At 37.5% G+C, this 21,283-nt stretch overlaps 1 protein-coding gene across 3 annotated transcripts in view; it reads right to left on the bottom strand.

Moving 5' to 3' along the window:
* LOC115215568 overlaps nucleotides 1–21,283 on the bottom strand; it is a 107,983-nt gene that overhangs the window by 23,131 nt on the left and 63,569 nt on the right. The window contains exon 1 of one of the 3 annotated variants that reach the window (XM_029784769.2): nucleotides 10,780–11,016. The exons of the other annotated variants lie outside the window; for them this stretch is intronic. Within the exon in view, the coding sequence (XP_029640629.1) occupies nucleotides 10,780–10,812 (33 nt within the window). The 5' untranslated portion in view covers nucleotides 10,813–11,016. Of the gene's footprint in view, nucleotides 1–10,779; nucleotides 11,017–21,283 lie in introns of those variants that run through there. 3 annotated transcript variants of the gene reach the window in all.

The following is a 21,283-nucleotide window of genomic DNA, read 5'->3' as shown; positions in this document are numbered from 1 at the left end:
TATTTATTGCTTGTTGCAGTCATTGGATTGCAGTTATGCTGGGGCAATACCTAGTCGAACAAATCGACCCCAGTACTAATTCTGTCAATAATTTTTCTTTTTATTTTTACCAAACCGCTTTGTTACGGGGAGAACAAACAAACCAGCACCGGTTGTCTAGCAGTGGTGTGAGATAAACATAACAAAAATATACGTATATATATATGGTCTGTCTGTCTGTCTGTCTGTCTCTCTGTCTCTCTCTGTCTCTCTCTCTCTCTCTCTCTCTCTCTCTCTCTCTATATATATATATATATATATATATATATATATATATATATATATATATATGTATTGATATTTCGCTTAGGCAATGCAAGACCTAGGATCTGGTGTAGAATTCAATATACGTATATTTCAGAACGAATAGTTGGCTGAGCATAGAGCGGTGATAACAAAGAAAGATGACAATGAATTAAATGATTATCTTATGAACTTCATTACCTTACCACTGTATCTGCTATAAGATGCAGTGGACTTATAGTTGAGTGCCTGAGTAAGACCTTATAGCTCCATTGGAGCCTCGAATATGAAGTACAATTTATTTGGGAAAGTATTACATTTGTACATATATGGGGAACAACATCTACTCTGAGAAAGTCAATACAGATGTATATAAGAAATGTTTATGTCCAAAAAGTATTTAGATGCATTAGTGGAAATCAGCCGAAATTGCGAGGATGATCCGGTTCTTGACTGAGGATATAAAGCTTCGAATGACCCGTCCTTGTTTTTTTGTATCGTCTATCAGGGCGTTTTGTTGTCCCTTTTTTGTATCACTTAGTTGTCCGGATGTTTTGCGTTCTTGTCCGATTTTGTATTTAAATATATATATATTTGTATTTAAATATATATATATATATATTTAAAACGTTTATGGATTTACATTATTTACATTTGACGGATATTTGTCCTCATCTTGTTTGTTGTTAACACAATGTTTCAGCTGATATACCCTCCAGCCTTCATCATGTGTCGAAATTTCCCCTAGACACCTGATGAAGGCTGGAGGGTACATCAGCCGAAATATCCGTCAACTATAAATAATGTAAATAATGTACATAATTCCTCATCTCTTAGATATTGAACTGTTTATGGGTTTTCTTCGCAAGATCCCTGATGTGAAACCGTGTATTGAAATAGATATTGTTGTATTTCGGGACTCTGGTTTTTTTTTTTGGTTTTTTTGTCAAATAAACACACGCACTAATTGTGAAAAATATGTGTGTGTGTGTGGATCAAAACAGTTTGATTCAAATTCAATAATAGTGCGTGTGTTTATTTGGCGAAAAAACCGAAACAAACAAATCAAACGACCACACCGAAATACAATGTGTGTGTGTGTGTGTGTGCGTGTGTAATATTTGCTGTAACCATCTAATCTTAACTGCTTACGAATAAGCGAGAATTTACATCGAACCAACGAAGGAATCTCTCTCTTCGTTAGAAATAGCTGCCAATCCCCTTTCCAAATCACGCCACACTGATTTTGTTTTTTAAAAAAATACAATGGGGACTTCGGATAATGTAATCTTAATCCTAGATATTGTCTGGTTGAAAGAAAATAAGATGGGGAAATAAGACAGGTGTTAAGTCTTTGAGTCTAAAGCCTGTTAAATTATAGAACAGAAGAACTGAGGCTGATTCACAGGCGACAACAGCAACAACAACGTTTTCATGACAGCTTATTTGTAAGTTAATCTTTCGTTGCTGATCATTACTTAATGTAATCCAAGATGAACTATGTTTGAAATATAATGAGATGGGTAGGTTACGATTGGAATGTCGTTGATCATAATTATGGGTCTGTTCAATAGGAGTAAAAGAAATTGTTTAGATTAAAGCTTATTTACCAGTTAATCTTTTGTTGCCAATAATCTCTATTTAGGGGTTTATATATTTGGTTTTAAAACAAAACCCTGGAAAAGCCCACAAAAAACAAACAAAAACAAACAAACGCACACAAACACACACAACGATCAAAGAATGGGTAAAAACGAACAGAAAAAGATCACGAGAGTAAGGAATGAGGAAAAGGAAAGGGTTAGAAGAATGAAAGAGGAAATTGTGTAAAGGAAGGTATTTGGAATGATAGAATGTGGGTTTTATAGGAAATGGTGTTGGCATGGAAGAAATATGTGTGAAATCAAAACAGGGAACGGAAAGAAGGGGTTGGTGCTGGCGATTGGGGTGAATGTGGTAGAGGTGGTGGTGGAGTGTTGGAAGAGATGAAAGAAGAAGAAATTGACAGAAGAGAGGAGGAAAAGGTGATGAGGTTGGGAGAAAGAGGGAGAGAGAGAGAGATGATGAGAGTGAAAAAAGAGAGGATGAGAGACGAAGTGAAAGTGTGCATGCCCGTGTGTGTGTGTGTGTGTGTGTGTGTGTGTGTGTGTGTGTGTTTGCGTGTGTGTGTGTGTGTGGATGCGGGTGAGACAGAGAGAGAGAAAGAGAGGGAAAGGAAGTCCAGGAAAACTGAAGAACCAAGAAATCTGGGAAGAGAGAGAGAGAGAGAGAGAGAGAGAGAGAGAGTGTGTGTGTGTGTGTGTGTGCGGAGAGGTGAAGTAGAGGAACAGTTGGAGATAGATTGGAACTAAATCAGAGGAAAGTAAGAAGAGAGAGAGAGAGAGAGAGAGAGAGAGAGAGAGAGAGAGTGAGAGAAAGATGAGAAAGATTACTAAAATTACAATAGAATATTAGAGATGGACATGTAGGATTATTTCTATGGGTTCGTGGATCAATCTATTTATCTATCTTTTCCGTAGGCTTTTCTTTCGACGAATAGACCTAATCTATTTCCCCTTTTACATTATGACATTTCTGTGAGAAAGAAAAGCTCTACTTTGTATTTTGTCCCCTCTGTGTTCAGCCCTGTGTGGCCAATAAAGAAACATATCTATCTATCTATCTATCTATCTATCTATCTATCTATCTATCTATCTATCTATCTATCTATCTATCTATCTATCTATCTATCTATCTATCTTTCTTTCTTTCTTTCTTTCTCTCTTCTTTCTTTCTTTCTCTCTTTTTATCTAAACATACATTTTTAGTTTAAATAATGTAAACCCTACGCTGGGTGGGTGGGGGACTAACGTTTCAAGTCTCACGACTTTCCTCGGGTGCAGGCATATACACACACACACACAAACACACACACACACATGCACCTGAAATAGATGGAGACATTTGAGATGTTGGCATCGTAGTGGGGTTTATATTTAAAATATAAATAAATATAGTCTACGTACTAAAACGTATTTAGCTCTTTTTTGTGCGACTGGTCTCTTTAATCTTGGGATTAAACGGCAATCCTTCTATATGCTGACACATATCAGAATATGTATGTATGTATTTGTGTGTATGTGTGTGTGTGTGTATGTATGCATGCATGCATGCATGTATGTATGTTTGTATGTATGTATGTATGTATGTATGTATGTATGTATGTATGTATGCGTACACATATGCATGTGAGTGTGTTCGTATGTGAAACTATATCATTAAATGCATACGATCATTTTACAGCAGGTAAATCATGGCATAGTTTTAATTATAACTCACTCTGTCTCTTACACTCACTCACGTTCTCTCTCTCTCTCTCTCTCACACACACACATACACTCATACTTACGCACACATAGACAGAAACATACTCACAACAGGCTCAACACATTTTCTCAAACAAAAAGGAAACAAGAAAAAATACGAAAAAAACACTAATTATACTTTACGGGTCTTCCCGAGATCGCTGGCGACGGGATCGTTCACATCGAAAATAGATCCAAAGCAATATTGCTTGATAATTTTCCGTATTACTTCCCTTGTCATTTCACACGCTTGATCCGCTCATATGTGATACGAAAAATGTAATTTTGCTCACAACACAACTTATAGCAAAACAGCAACATCCTAATACGACCATCTACTATAGGCACATGGCCTGAAATATGCGGAAGGGTCGTTGTCAGTTAAATCGACCTCAGTGTTCAACTGGTACTTATTTTATTGACGTCGAAAGGCAAGACGACCTCGGCGGAATTTGAACTCAGAACGTAAAATCGGCAATAACGATTCTGCCCGTTTGCTGCCTTATAACATTCTAACGTTCACATCCTTTAACATTCAGATTTCTCTGTCAAATCCTAATGCTTATTTATTCATATTGTTTTGTATTAATCACGCATTATTTCGTAGCTTCGAGATTTCAGTAATATGATTGTTTATTTTTAGAATGACATGGTAGGGTAGGTAAGAGGGGCCAAATCTGACCAGTTTGAGCATAAAACGAATAGAATATTTGGGACAAGTATGATTATTTTAAATGCTAAAGGGTTGAAACCAAAATTTAGGAAATTGAATCGAGCAAAAACAGCCGGAATAACGATAAATAACTGTTCAACAATTGTTAGAAACAATTTCCTCCTTAAATTCATAAATACCCCACAAGACAAGTTTTAAATCGCGATTGTAAACACTTCAAATGCAAACGAAATGTACACTTCTATTTATGTATCTGGCCATCATGTGAAGAGAGCACATTTGTAAAGCCTTTTAGACATTATTTAAGAAAATCCGGAAAAACGTTTTTCTAAAATTTGACATGTTCGTTGCTTTAGTTTTGTAAGAATGGAAATGTCATTCCACACGTACACGATATATGTTTATTTTCATTCTATATGGAAACAACTTGCGTTTATACACACATATATATGTCTTTTTACATAGAAATAACATACACAGAATGGTCTAATGGTTAATAGTTCGCTTCACAATCATGAGGTCTTGGGTTCGGTCCTGCCGCATGACATCTTCGGCAAGTAACATCTACTAGAGTAACGAGGAATCCTCTACACAGCCGTTCGACCAACTAGACTTAGGACACCAAATTAGCCCTCATGTTACTCGTGTGTTACATAATGAGAGAAAAAAATTATGAGCTGGTCATGGCTGGGACGTCTTTGATCATATGTCTGCACAGCCAGGAGTGATATAGGGTGAAACACCACCAACAACAATCAGTCACTCGACCCACAAGAAATAACAGTCAAATTTTCTCTCAAAACAAACCACTCACTGCCGGAATGCAGTTAACCGTCGATCTGCCAGATCAAGACTGGTTTGGGATTAAACAACAGCACCAAACAAACAATAACCAAGACTGTAAGAGACGAACCAGCGAGGGTTCTCTCGACCAGCTCGATGTGTGTGTGTGTTTGGTATCTGTGTTTGTCCCCTGACCATCACTTGACAACCGGTGTTGGTTTGTTTACCGCTCTGTAACTTAGCGGCTCGACAAATGATACTGATAGAATAAGTACCGAGCTTAAAAAGTAAGTGCTGGGGTCAACTATTTCGAGTAAACCCTTCAAGGTGATGCTCCAGCATGACTGCAGTCCAATGACTGAAACAAGTAAAAGATACAAGATAAAGGATATATAATATAATTTGAGGAATCTACTCAATATCTGGAAAGAAGAAAGAGAAAAAGATGGGATGGTCAGGTTGGAACGTCTTTGGACGCCAATCCAGTTTCCCTTTATCACACTTTTTTCTTCTACTCTCACGAATCTTGTCAACAGATCTAGCCAACCCCGTTTTCCTTTTCTTTTTTTAAACTATTTCATAACTTCCGATCTTTCTTAGAAATATTTAAAAGTTATTTATCTATTTCCAACAAATGTTTTTTATTTCGAAATTGTTGAATGATCGCAGTTATTTCATTATTTATATTTAAGTTTTGAAAGGGAAAAGGTGTGAACAAGCAAAAGTGACGTGTTGAACAGCTGATGAGAAAGTGTAAAAAAGGGTTTCTTTTGGTGAAAAACCAAACATTTCCATCCCAATTTGAAACTGTTTATACTTCATACGAAACTGGACTGGCGCCAAGAAATAATATGTATTCCTAATTTAAGCACAAATCCAGTAATTTTGAGAGAAGGGATCGGTCAATAATATCGCCTTCATTACTTGTTTGGTATTTTATTTTATCGACCGTGGAGAGATGAAAGGCAAAATCAAATCAGCGGGATTTGAACTCAGAACGTAATAGGCCGGAACAATTTATTCGACGTGCAGTAAATCCTACCAGCAAGGCGGCGAGCTGGCAGAAACATTAGCACGCCGGGCGAAATGCGTAGCCGTATTTCGTCTGCTGTTACGTTGTGAGTTCAAATTCCGCCGAGGTCGGCTTTGCCTTTCATCCTTTCGGGGTCGATAAATTAAGTACCAGTTACGCACTGGGGTCGATATAATCGACTTAATCCGTTTGTCTGTCCTTGTTTCTCCTCTCTGTATTTAGCCCCTTGTGGGTAGTAAAGAAATAGGTATTTCGTCTGCAGTTACGTTTTGAGTTCAAATTCCGCCGAGGTCGATTTTGCCTTTCATACTTTCGGGGTCGATAAAGTAAATACCAGTTGAGTACTGGGGTCGATGTAATCGACTTAATCCCTTTGTCTGTCCTTGTTTGTCTCCTCTATGTTTAGCCCCTTGTGGGCAGTAAAAAAAATAAGAAACGTTAGCACGCCGGGCGAAATGCTTAGCGGTATTTCGTCTGTCTTTACGATCTGAGTTCAAATTCCGCCGAGGTCGACTTTGCCTGTCATCCTTTCGGGGTCGATAAATTAAGTACCAGTTGCGCACTAGGATCGAGCTAATCGACTGGCACTCCATCCTCCAAAATTTCGGGCCTTGTAGAAAAGAATAAATCCTATCATACCACCGCCAAAATACTACAACACCACCACCATCACCACCGCTACTACTACTGATTCTTTCAACTATAAGCACAAGGCCTGAATCGTGGTGAGGAGGGGCCTAGCTGATTATAGACCCCAGTGCTTCACTGGTATTTATTTTATCGACTCCGAAAGGATGAAAGACAAGGTCGACCTCGGCAGAATTTGGACACAGGACGTAAAGCTGGAAGAAGTACAGCGAAGTGTTTTGTTCGGTGCGCAAATGATTCTGCTTGCTTGCGGTTTTACTGCTGCTAATAATACTGATAACAGAGTTTATGGGAAGAGATTTCCATGAAAATGCGAATATCTTTCGCCGATCGACGAGAACACCCTTAAATCGGTCCTTTCGAACAAATACATCTTGCGGTATTTATTCCGCCCGAGTTGCATAGGCACTCTCTTGTCACTCCCGATTCAGAGATGTAGTGGAGTGAACCTGTGATTTGACCGTTGTTCAGAGAATGACATGATATGAAAATAAATGAATAAAATGATAGCAAAATCCCACTAGAGAATATATCTAAACGATACTGGATTATCGGGGATCTATCCGAATTAAGATTAACGTGGATTATAAAAAAGAATATTATAAAGCAAAACGTATTTAATTATCAGGAGACAAAAATATAAACGAACATATCACAGCAAGAATTTGTAATCCCAAATATAAAGGTTTGTGCTATTTAAGAGGAGACAATGATAACTCATTCAATTGTTGTTATTTTGACCTAGGTCAGTTCTGATCGATTGCAATCCAGCTGAGCCCATTTCGGATTTTGTTTCTCCCTCATCCTCACCCCGGTCTAATATTTCCGACGGCAGCAACATAAATAAAGCATATAGTTTGGCGTTCAATATTAAAAAAGAAACAATTTGTTTTATGTGTGTGTGTGTGTGTGTGTGAGTGTATATATATATATATATATATATATATATATATATATATATATATATATATATATATATTCCTTTATTAGCTTTGGCCACTGGACTGTGGCCATGTTGGGGCACCGCCTTCAAAGGTTTAGCTAATCGTATCGGCCCTGTATTTATTTGAAAGTCTTGTGCTTATTTTAACGATAGCAGAAGGTACCACACAGAGTAACCGAATCCAGATCTACGTGATTGAGAAGCGAATTTTTAAAACTTTCTCCCGAGTCTGCTAGGAAAAGATGAATATATTGAATCAATAATTAGAATAAAAGAGGAGTCGTCCAACTAGGAATCGAAACCGTTATTCCTTCAGACTCGAATGGCAGAAAACATAACGCTTTACCACTGTACTACATGCACCACTGCAAGAACGACAGCACCGATAAACAAACAAAGCAAAAAAACAAAACAAAACAAAAAACAAAGAAAACCAATGATTTTGAACAAACTAACTCATCAGTGGATGGCAATATTTCGTTTTAGGTGTATAAAATGTATGGCAATAGAATGAAACTGAAATTGATTTTTCACTTATAAAACCATTTTCGAAGTGCAAGAATAATCATTATTTTTGTTTTTCACTAAAATTCGAATGATTTTTTTCGTTATTTTTTGGGGTGGGTGAGGGCCGCTTAGAATCCCGAAGCCGAAAAAACATTATATAAGACATTAATGTTGAAATTTGACAGCTGCAAGAAACTTAATTATAGAATCAATATCATGAGTTATCTGGTGAATATCTCATCGACAGGCAATTCCTTTGAGTCAGATCTTTATTATTAATGATGAAGTCCTCCGCTATTGTTACACGAGTTTTGTTTTCTACATTCAGCCATTAAATATGTATTATTCAATTAAGAAAAAATGGAAAAGTAAAGAACAATCTGTCAGCTTTATGCTATAGAAGCAGACATGGCTGTGTGGTGAAGAGAATTTTTTTTTAACATGTGGCTTCGGGTTCAGTCCCACTGCGTGACACTTTAGGACAGTGTTTTCTACTGTAGCCCAGAGCCAACTAAGACTTTGTGAGTGAATTTGGTAGACAGAAACTGCATGGAAGTTCGATGTGTGTGTGTGTGAGAGAGAGAGAGAGAGAGAGAGAGGGAGAGAGAAAGAGAGAGGGAGAGAGAGAAAGAGAAAGGGAGAGAGAGAAAGAGAAAGGGAGAGAGAGAGAGAGAGAGAGAGAGAGAGAGAGAGAGAGAGAGAGAGAGAGAGAGAGAGAGAGAGAGATGTGCATGTGTGTGTTTGAGGTTCGACATAAGAAACCGACAGAAATAAGTGCTAGTCTTTAAAAATAAGTACTGGACTCAGTTTGACTAAAACCTTCCAAATCGATGTTCTGGTATGGTCGCAGTCCAATGACTGAAACCAGTAAAAGATTAAAGATTCATTTTATTGTCGGACATTTTATATACTTAGACGAAAGACCACCCATTGAATATATGACAATGTGAGGCGATGGCGTTTATGCCTCTCTCAACTGCGTTAGTGAAGTAACATTTTCAAATGGGAATTAACACCGAAATTGAATTGTGTACTCGATTCATTGAAAGACTGTCGAGGAACAATACGTACTCGATTCCGATCTCGGACTTGAAACCGTAACGTGGACATGTTCTCGGAAGAATTTATTGTTGTTTAGTCCCAGGACAATCCTCTTCCAGCAGAACTATGCATGAAAAGGACTTCCAGCCGTGACCGTAACATCTTTCTTTTAGACACAATAATGTGTCTGAGACCACATTATCTTATGTGTGCTTGTCTTCTTAAGAAATAGGGAGATATGGTTGTTATTTAAGCGATCACGTAGAGACTCCTTAACTGACCCCGAGAAATTTAGTATGTTTTGATTAGGTATAAAAGTTTTTGTGTTCAGGAGGAGGAGAAAAAGTACAAAAAAAAAAATTAATAATGCTGAGCTGAATATTCTGGATCGAAACCCAACAATGTAGTGCGCATATGTATGTGTGTGCGTATACATGTGTGTGTTTATTATATATCTCGGCTTCGGCATTCTTTCGATATAACTCGACAAAAATCAAAACATTTCACTTCGGGTATTTCCGTGGAAGCAAATGACAGTTCGATTCTGTTTTCTGCTTGGAAATTTGCGGATTTTACATACACAAACGAAACAGGTAAGAACAAATATGCAAGGCTTTTTTTCTTCAACTTTAAAATGAGACATTGCTGGCATAATCTCGTTATATCTATACTCCACAACCCACGGAAATACTCGAAGTGGAATGTTTTGACTTTGTCAAGTTATATCGAAAGAATGCTTCGGCTTCAAATGTTGGCACAAGGCCAGCAATTTCAGTTATTTTATCGACCCCAAAAGGATGAAGGCAAAATCGACCTAAGGGAATTTAAATTCAGAACGTAAAAGACGAACGAAATGACGCTAAATATTTAGTCCGGTGTGCTAAAGATCCTGCCAACTGGCTGCCTTATGTATTTATTATACAACAAAAGTTGATTGTGTGTACTCAGAGTTTCAACCGTAGCTGGGCAGTATATGAGTGTCGTGAGTAGCCAAACCCAGGCAGAAACTCTGGAGAAGACTGTCAACTTTTGATAGTCCAATAAAAGATAATGGCATGCACACCATAAAAAATGTATTTTTAATGTATTTACAACTCTTACATTGGGATATATAGTTGTATAATTTGCGATATATATATATATATATATATATATATATATATATATGTATGTATGTAAATATATATGTGCGTATGTATGTATGTATGCATGTGTGTGTGTATGTGCGTGTGTCTATGAAACATGTACATATACGCACAAGCGTACCAATAGTATTTAATTTCTAACATTATATTATAATCTCATCCATCAATCTTGTGGCTAACAGGCTTACAAAAAAATAAAAAAAAACATCAACGCACACATATATAAACATAATAATAATAATAATAATAATAATAATAATAATAATAATAATAATAATAATAATGGTTTCTATTTTGAAACAATATAAGTATTAGTTTCTACAGTTAGTGATAATGGAAATTATGATTAAGTCAATGGCAATACTATATTAAAATCTCACCGGACGAAAGAAATTCCTGACTATAAGATCCATGTTAAGGTTTTGGCGCCGTTCTGTGTGTGAGGGTTGTTTAGAAGCGAGTGTGGTCCAGCGGAATGGTGAACTCCGCTATATGTACAAGCCAGCGTATATATATATATGCGTATACGGAATACTTGTGTGTGTGTGAGTGTGTGTGTGTGTGTGTGTGTGTGTGTGTGTGTGTGTGTGCGTGTTTGTGTTTACGTAGGTAGGTTTGGAGTTGTTTATGGTTTCTTTTAAATATTTATAAATGTATATAGGTGCATGTTTAAGATGTATATATATATATATAAATACACACTTTAATGCATATGTATATACATTATGTAAATTGTGTTCGATGTGTGTGTGTGTGTGTGTGTCTATGTATGTATGTATGTATGTATGTATGTATGTATGTATGTATGTGTATATATGTGTGTGTGTTTGAATTACAGTGAGTGGTATAAAATTGTGTAAATGTGCTCAAATGTATGTGTATGTTTGGAAGTTCGTACACACACACATATACACTTGTATAATAATGTGTATGTGTGCGTCTGTGTGTGTATGCGTGTAATTTGTATGTTTGTCTAGCTGTATACGGATAGCAGGGAGTGTAAGTGGAGCGTTTGTGAAGATAAACTGGATGACATCTATGAGTAGCAGGAGAAGAGAAAAGAGAGAGAGAGAGAGAGAGAGAGAGAAAGAGAAAGAGACAGAGAGAGAAAGTGAGAGATAAAGAGAAGAAAAGAGATAAAGATGAATGAAGGTAGAGAAGAGGGAAGAATGAGAAAAATAGGGGAAAGTAGGAGGATAAGTAAAGGGAGCAAGAAGAAGTGTGTGTGTCGGCGAGGGAGGAAAGAGCGAAGAACAAAGATGAAGCGAGTGAAAGGATGATATGAAGGAAAGTGTGAAAGAGAGCGCGGGAAAGTTAAAGAGAGGTCTGAAGACGGGATGGACGGAACTGCTTGTACACACACGCACACACACACACACACACACACACGCACGCACACACAGAGCGAACGTGAGGGAGAGAGAGACAGAGAGGAGAGAAAGAGAGAAACAAGCACTATACACACATGCCCCTATGCGCACACATACGAATACACACATAGACACATATACATCTATTTATATGTACATGTATAGGTGTGCGTATATGTGTGTTCTGTGTGTGTTTCTGTACAACACACATACACACACTCACACACACACACGCTCGCACTCTAGTAGAGGAGAAGAGAGAGGGCGAAAGAAAGAATGAGAGAGAGAAATACTCATACATACAAGCACATACATAAACATATACTTCTATGTGTTGGTGTGTGTATGTGTGTGTGAGAGAGAGAGGGGGGGAGAGATTAAACGAATTAGCTCCATGTAAACCACGCGACAGCAATGTTAAGTACCTTTTTCCCCTCGGTAAATTTCAGTAGGCATTCATTGTATGTAGTATGTTTATTGAATACACACGCGAACACACGCAGCCACATGGTAGCAGAAAGTGAGAGAGAGAGAGAGTGAGAGAGAGAGAGAGAGAGAGAGAGAGAGAGAGAGAGAGAGAGAGAGTAAAGAAAGAGGGAGAGAGAGGAGACAGACAGACAGACAGAAAATGTGTGTGTGTGTGTAAGAGCTCAATAGACATGAATGCGACGTTTTCTTCAAACTTCATAGTAAATGGATCTCAGTCGCTTTCGACAATGAGCATTCAGTTACCCGATCAACTGAACTACCTACTCATTGAATTCGCGTGTAAATGGCTGAGTATTCCAAAGATGCGTGTACCATTAACGTAATCTTCCGATAGAATCAGCGATGAGTCAGTAACTTAGAATAATTTAGAAAGGTTTTGGCCAGTGTTGGCCCAGGCCACGTCTAACTTAATAGCACCTGGTTCTTTGAATTATAGGTACTCTGACGGGCTTCCGCATAGTTCACCGTTTTCAATAACAAAACTTGGGCCAACGCTACTAGCGTAGCTCGAATGTGTACCCTTCGGGTCAACCTTTTATTTTGCGTCTCCATTTCCGGAGCTTACACAACCTATACAGGCTTATGAAGTAGACCCAGAAATGCCGCCCCATTTGTAGTGGGACTGAACCAGGAACCATGTGGTTGGGAAGCAAGCTTCTTACCACACAGCCACGCCTTTAAGTCCGCAGTATACGTAGTTACCCCATGTGGTGCATCGTTTGAGAACCACTGCTCTGTTGTTTTAATACTTGCTTACCAAGCGCATTTTGCGCCATATTTTCTTTTGCATCAACTTTCTAATTTTGTTATAAAATTATGCGACTTTGTAAAGTCTTGCACTATATATATGTTCCAGTTCACCACATTAATTTATAGCACTTTTATCACCGGTGACTCGCAGTACAGAACGAATATTGTATTCATTCTGCACCGCACGAGTCACAGGATACACAGGACAAAGTAGTCCTGATGTATCAAACGACGAGATGGTCACATCTGAAACGTCTTTCATAAGTTGGTTCACTCGATCAGAGTTCGTGTAGTGTTAAACACCAACAACACACCAATAATAGCGACAACAATAAAATCAACAACGCAAGAGCAGCAACAGCATCCCCGACTTCCTACGCAACCGCTGAGCCTGGATGCGCATTCATCCATCCGTCGATGCTCTCGGTGTTGGGGGTTGACCTGCTTTCTCTTCTGCGGGTCTTACGAATAGCAAAGGACCACGTTTTGGACTTCTCCCATCTTGCGAGCTCTGGGACGCAGACCGTTCGCTCAACAGCAACATCAACAGCAGCAACAACAGGAACAACAACAACCGGAAGTTACGCATCCTCCTCTGTCTGTCTGTTCTGCTTCTTCTACGATAGCCTCTGCTTCTCCAAACTAACACATTATAGACATTTTCAAAGCCAAGTGAATCCGATATCGCCATATTTCCCTGTATCATTAACCTTATAAAACCCAGATTATAAAAATAAAAATAAATTAATAAAAGAAACACATCCATGTTGTTCAATCGCGTTTCCCCAGAATTCCATTCTTCCAGAAATCTCTAGCGGTCTCCATATTTTTATACTAGTACCATCATACAGAAGGCCTTCAAGCTGAACAATAATGTCACTGATCTCTATCGATTCTGCTATTCTGTCGACTGCATGTAAAATTAATATTATTAACTCCTTCTACTATAGGCACAAGGCCTGAATTTGGGGGGAGTGGATAAGTCGATCGCATCGACCACAGTGTATGACCGGTACTTAATTGATCGATCCCGAAAGGATGAAAGGCAAAGTCGACCTCGGCGGAACTTGAACTCAGAACGTAAAGACGGACGAGATAACGCTAAGAACTTTACCCGACGTGGTAACGATTCTGCCAACTCGCCATAGTAATGATAATAATTCCTTTATCTGCCTCGACGGCGAAGGCTATAGAGATAAAGAAAATTAACAAGTAAATATATAAATACAGATTTGGGTTGTGTAGGACCGGAGGTGTCCCAATAGGGAGATAGCAACTTAGAAAAAGATCAAGGAATCCCACGTATCCAGGATTAACATATATACCAAGTGCAAGAGCCCTTCCCACTCATGTTTTCCGGATACAGGCACATGCTGACAGTGAAAGGCCTATCCAAGCGGGTATTCCCCACTTTCCTCAACGATCTTTTGGCAAATTCACTGAAGTGTAACATTTCTATTTCCTTGTTCGCTTTCTTCTCTCCAAGAGGAATTTGAAGAAGTTGAGGGATTGGTCGAACAGTAAAGAGTCTGTCTTCAGTTCTTCCAGTCTTGTAAATGTAAACCATACGTTCTATTTTGATTAAACCACGAGGAAAAACTGCTTGCGAATAGCCGAAATAAAGAAATGGGTATGACCTTCACGATGGATTTATCTGGTAGACCCTACAACACGCCAAAAGCTATTCGAAATAACAAGTCCACAATGCTCTGATACTGAACGTATACGTCGGAATTAATGGAAATATATGTATGTATGTATGTATGTATGTATGAATGTATGTAAATATGTATGTATGTATGTATGTATGTATGTATGTATGTATGTATGTATGTATGTATGTAAATATGTATGTATGTATGTATGTATGTATGCATGTATGTATGTATGTATGTATGTATGTATGCATGCATGTATGTATGTATGCATGCATGTATGTATGTATGCATGTATGTATGTATGTATATATGTATGTATGCTTGCATGTATGTATGTATATATGTATGTATGCATGCATGCATGTATGTATGTATGTATGTATGCATGTATGTATGTATGCATGCATGTATGTATGTATATATGTATGTATGCATGCATGCATGCATGTATGTATGTATGTATGTATGTATGTATGTATGTATGTATGTATGTATGTATGTATGTATGTATGTATATATGTATGTATGCATGCATGCATGTATGTATGTATGTATGTATGTATGTATGTATGTATGTATGTATGTATGTATGTATGTATGTATGTATGTATGTATGCATGCATGCATGTATGTATGTATGTATGCATGTATGTATGTATGTATATATGTATGTATGCTTGCATGCATGTATGTATGTATGTATGTATGTATGTATGTATGTATGTATGTATGTATGTATGTATGTATGTATGTATGCATGCATGTATGTATGTATGCATGCATGTATGTATGTATATATGTATGTATGCATGCATGCATGCATGTATGTATGTATGTATGTATGTATGTATGTATGTATGTATGTATGTATGCATGCATGTATGTATGTATGTATGCATGTATGTATGTATATATGTATGTATGCTTGCATGTATGTATGTATGTATGTATGTATGTATGTATGCATGCATGTATGTATGTATGCATGCATGTATGTATGTATATATGTATGTATGCATGCATGTATGTATGTATGTATGTATGTATGTATGTATGTATGTATGTATGTATGTATGCATGCATGCATGCATGCATGTATGTATGTATGCATGCATGCATGCATGTATGTATGCATGCATGCATGTATGTATGTATGTATGTATGTATGTATGTATGTATGCATGTATGTATGCATGTATGTATGTATGTATGTATATATGTATGTATGTATGCATGCATGCATGCATATATGTATGTATGTATGCATGTATGTATGTATGTATGTATGTATGTATGTATGTATGTATGCATGCATGCATGCATGCATGCATGTATGTATGTATGCATGCATGCATGCATGTATGTATGCATGCATGCATGTATGTATGTATGTATGTATGTATGCATGTATGTATGCATGTATGTATGTATGTATGTATGTATGTATGCATGCATGCATATATGTATGTATGTATGCATGCATGCATGCATGTATGTATGTATGTATGTATGTATGCATGCATGTATGCATGTATGTATGTAGGTTTGTATGTATGTATGTATGTATGTATGTATGCATGTATGCATGTATGTATGTGTGTGCTTGTCCGCCATCACCGCTTGACAACCAGTGCTGGTGAGTTTACGTCCCCGTAACGTAGCGGTTTGGCAAAATAAGCTGATAGAATAAGTAATATGCTTAACAAAAGGAAGCCATTGAGTCGATTTGTTCAATTAAAACTCTTGAAGGCGGTACTCTAGCATGGCCGCAGTCAGCTGACTGAAACAAGTAAAAGAAAAAAAGATAAAGATACTTTTTGTTTCACTTATTGGACTAAGGCCATGCTGGAGCACAGACTTGAAATGTTTTAGTCGAAGAAATCGACCGTGTCACTTATTTTTCAAACTTGGTACTTGTTTTGTCGCTCTCTTTTGCTGAAGTGTTAGATTTCGGGGTCGTAAACGCCGGTTGCCAAGTAATGGTTGGAGACGAAGCCAAACAGAGATATACATATAATGATTGTCTACTCGTTAGACGTGCATGACCATCGTTGAATGTCAGCAATGTTCGATGAGTGGAGTGCAGCTTGTGCAACGCCTCTCAAAAACAATACCAAGAAGTCCAGTGACAAGCAAAGTGCAAGATGTCTCGCTCAGTAGAACTGCGGGTTTTATATACAAATTATCCTTCTCCTAGCAGTGGTTCTCAACTAGGGTCCATATGACTCCTGACGATCCATAAAAGATTTTTGGAGGGGTCCACGCAGCAAAATAGTAGATTGGGGTACCACAATAGTATTTCAAGGGAAACTGAAATAATTTTGGCTTTGATGTATATATTGGAAGAAACAGCTGGGTTTCTTTCTCAAACATTTTACATAGTTTAACCTACACAAGTTAATGTATGAAAAACAATAGGAACTGTGAAAGAAATTTCTATAAAACTAATTTGGAAACATCGAATGGCTACGGGGTCCACCAAAATACAATAATAATCAAAGGGGTCCATATATAAAAAAAATGGTTGAGAACCTGTCCTAGAAGCATGCCTTGACAAAGTTCAAGGATCCCTTATTCCCAGTGGACTTACTTCTCCTTCGGTCCCCAAATCCGAGTTTTTCTACATCACAGCACATATCTGCCCGGAACAGACTGGCAGACAGATACATACACGCGCGTGCGCACACACATACATACAGCTCCCATACACACGTATATATACGAGGGACGTTCAATAAGTAATGCCTCTGACCCACTTGCAGTTGTTTGATCTAGCTGAAATTTTGCATGTGCAATCATTTATATCTCTATAGAGTAAGTGGCAAATTACAGCTCTGAATTAATTGTGGTTTCTGATTTACAGGTGTTTGAACCGAGTCAAGTGTGAAATGGAGCCTGTTGAGTGTCGAGCAGTGATCCGGTTTTTGTATTTGAAAGGACGCACACCACGGGAGACTTTTGATGAATTGAAAGTAACTTATGGTGATGATGCCCCATCATATGACCTTGTAAAACGCTGGCATCGTGAATTCAAACATGGTCGTAACTCTGTGGAAACAGCTCCCTGATCTGGTCGCCCCCTTCTGCCATTGATGAGGCATCTGTCCGTCAAGTTGAGGCTGCCATTTTGGAAGATCGACGCATAACTATTCGCCAAATAGCCCATGAGGTCAAGATTAGAACCGGGTCTGTGGAAACTATCATTCATGACCATTTGCATATGCAAAAGGTGTCTACCAGATGGATTCCCAGGTTGCTCACGCCTTTCCAGAAGCAAGAACGCGTCGAGTGCTCGAGGGTGAATTTGGAGATGTGCCAAGAAGATGAGTCAAAATTTTTCAAAAGACTGATTACACAGGATGAAACCTGGGTCCATCACGATGATCCAGAGACCAAATCCCAGTCAATGCAGTGGAAGCACCGTGACTCACCCCCTCCAAAGAATGCAAGGGTGCAGCCCTCCGCTGGCAAGGTCATGCTCACAGTCTTCTGGGACCAGGACGGAGTAGTGATGACAGATTTCCTGGCAAAGGGTACCACAATTGCAGGAGCCTATTATGCTTCACTTTTGAGGAAATTAAGAGAAGTTATCAAAATCAAGAGGTGGGGCAAGATCAGCAAAGGCATCCTCCTCCTGCAGGACAACGCTCCGGTCCACAACTCGCTTGTCGCCAGATCAGAAGCACCGGCGTATGGCTATGACCTTGCACCCTCTGATTTTCACCTCTTCCCAATCATGAAGTTGTTTTTGAAAGGAAAGCGTTTCCCAGATGATGCAGCCTTGATTTCTGAAGTCACGTTGAGGTTGGAGGACCAAGCTGGGTTCTTCTACAAAAACGGTCTCCAGAGCCGCATCAAACGATGGGAGAAATGCGTAACTCTGGGTGGTTCCTATGTAGAAAAAGACTAATAACTGTGCCAAGTTTCGTTGCTCTACTGCTATGGGAAGTGGGTCAGGGGCATTACTTATTGAACGCCCCTCGTAATTAGAAAAAGGTTTTTTAAAAAGTTATTATCTAAAAATTTCTTTCACTTAACAAAATGTCACTACCCTTAGTGCGTTTGAAAAGTTGAAAAACGAAAGCGCTAACACACAAAATTCACACTGGACACAAAATGTTATATAGAAACTTCTTCCACAATGGTTAGTGATATTCTGTTAAATAAAAGAAAATTTCTTAAATAGTTAACACTTGCTAATAAAATCTGTTTCCAACTAATGCAACTCTATCAAGAAATATTTGCAAAAGGTTTTAGATAAAGGCGCAGGCATAACTGCGTGGTAAGAAGCTTGCTTCCGGTTTGAAGCCTTCGGTCGTGTTTACTTTGTGCTCTGTGAGTTATCGCTTTTATTGTTGAAACTCTGTTATTTGTTGTAAACTGTTGTTGAGAATTATTGTTGAAAATTGTTATTGCAGGCTTCGTTGGACTACTTATTTCTCGGTATTCCGGGGAATAGGGAAATTTCTGTAGCCATTTGGCATTTGTTTTGGATTCTTGGCGCTTCTTTAAAAACGCACCTCTCCAAGAAAATAGAAAGTAATTAAAAAAGAGTTATGAAAATGGAAAATATATACAAAATAAATGATGTATGCAAAATATTAGAAAGATTTATGCATTTTTAAATATTTTATGCTAAGAAATAAAACAAACGGAAAACGGGCACTCGCAAATATAAACAAACATGTCGGACGATACAAGGGCAGGTAATTTGCTTTTGCCAGTCAGGTATTATTAATGATACGAGGGTCCAAATAGCCACTGAATTATATGTTCTACAATTTATTTTCTCTGTAAAATGAAGACAAAAATAAAATAACAAAACTTGTATACGTCTTAAACATATTTGCTCTATAGTTTACAATTATTTCTGTCGTATATCACATCATAAAATGAGCGAAGGCAAAGCGAGTGCACACCATCTAACTAAACCTAACCCTAACCCTAAAACTAACCATAACCTTAAAACTAACCCTAATACTAACCTTAAAACTAACCCTTTCAACTTATTGATTGTCCAAGAAAAATGCTATTACGCACACACACACACACACACAGAGACTTGCGCGCACGCACATGCCCGCACATACACACACATACCTTCTCTTACACTTTCCTGTCTTAGAAAGAACTTTTTCTTCACCCATTCCCTTCCGGTCATTTCAAAATGTAACCACATGTGAATCGTTGGCGATTTTCTTCCTCCATCTTCCCTTCTATTGGATTTTCCTCTGTTTCCGAAGAAGAGCGTCTGCTCGAAACCTTAAACCATCTTGCTTCCCTTCTCTGAGTTCTGCTAATGCGTTACATGTACCACGTCTTCGCGTTGTTCTTTTTTTGTGTTTGTCCTTTTTTGGATTTACTATATATATATATATATATATATATACATACATACATACATACATACATACATACATACATACATACATACATATAAGTATATATATGTTTGTTTGTATATCTATATATATACATATATATGTCTGTATGTATGTATGTAAATATATATATATATATATATACATACATATATATATATATATATATATATATATATATATATATATATATATATATATATATATATATATATATATATATATATATATGTATATATATACATATATATATATATATAATTTTTTGCAACTGTGTTCGTCATCTTGTTTATCATCTTTGGCATTTGAATAAATTTTACCTCTATTCAGATATATGATGGAGTGCCAAGTAAAAATTAAAAAATAAGAAAACTGAATTTATTTGACAGCCCAACATATGTATACATATATGCATACATGCATACACACACACACATATATATATATAAGGGTGTATGTGTAACTGTGAGTGTATGTATGTGTGTGAGTATGTCTGTGAGTGTGCGTGTGAGTGTGCGTGAGTGAAATATAATGTAATATCATATTCTGTAATATAATGAATTAATATCATATCGTTCTTGTTTGATGTAGTATTAATTTCTGTCGTAATTCTTTGTAGTAAAGCAAGTAGTCACAAAAACTACTACTACTACTACTACTACTACTACTACTACTACTACTACTACTACTACTACTACGTCGTTTATATACATAGACATGTATATGCAGACACACACACTCACATGATGGCTGCCCCCTCGTTATCGAGTATGGCCATTGCACGAAGCTTAACTGTTATTGGTGCTGTGATCGAACAGACATACATACACACATGCCTGCATACATACATACATACATACATACATACATACATACATACATACATACATACATACATACATACATACATAGCAACTGAATGATTCAAATAAAACTTGAGTAGGGAAATGATATGTATAAATTTTCATTTTTATTTTATAATTTCGCTTTTAGCTATTTTGAATACTGTCTTTGTTATCGTATGGTAAATATCTTGTCATATTCACCATGTGTGTATGCATGTATATATACATTTGTGTCTGTATGAATGTACACCATTCCATCATATGTAGTTTTGAAGACTCTGTGTGTGTTTGTGTGAGTGTGTATGTGTGAGAGAGTGTGTGAGTGAGTGAATGTGTGTGTGTATGTATGTATATGCTTGTTCTCTACCATCGGTTGGCAATCAGTGTTGGC

Source organism: Octopus sinensis, linkage group LG9, assembly GCF_006345805.1.
Source record: "Octopus sinensis linkage group LG9, ASM634580v1, whole genome shotgun sequence".
Lineage (NCBI taxonomy): Eukaryota > Metazoa > Mollusca > Cephalopoda > Octopoda > Octopodidae > Octopus > Octopus sinensis.
The sequence above is the reverse complement of the archived record's forward strand: the minus strand, read 5'-3'. Positions and strand labels throughout refer to the sequence as shown.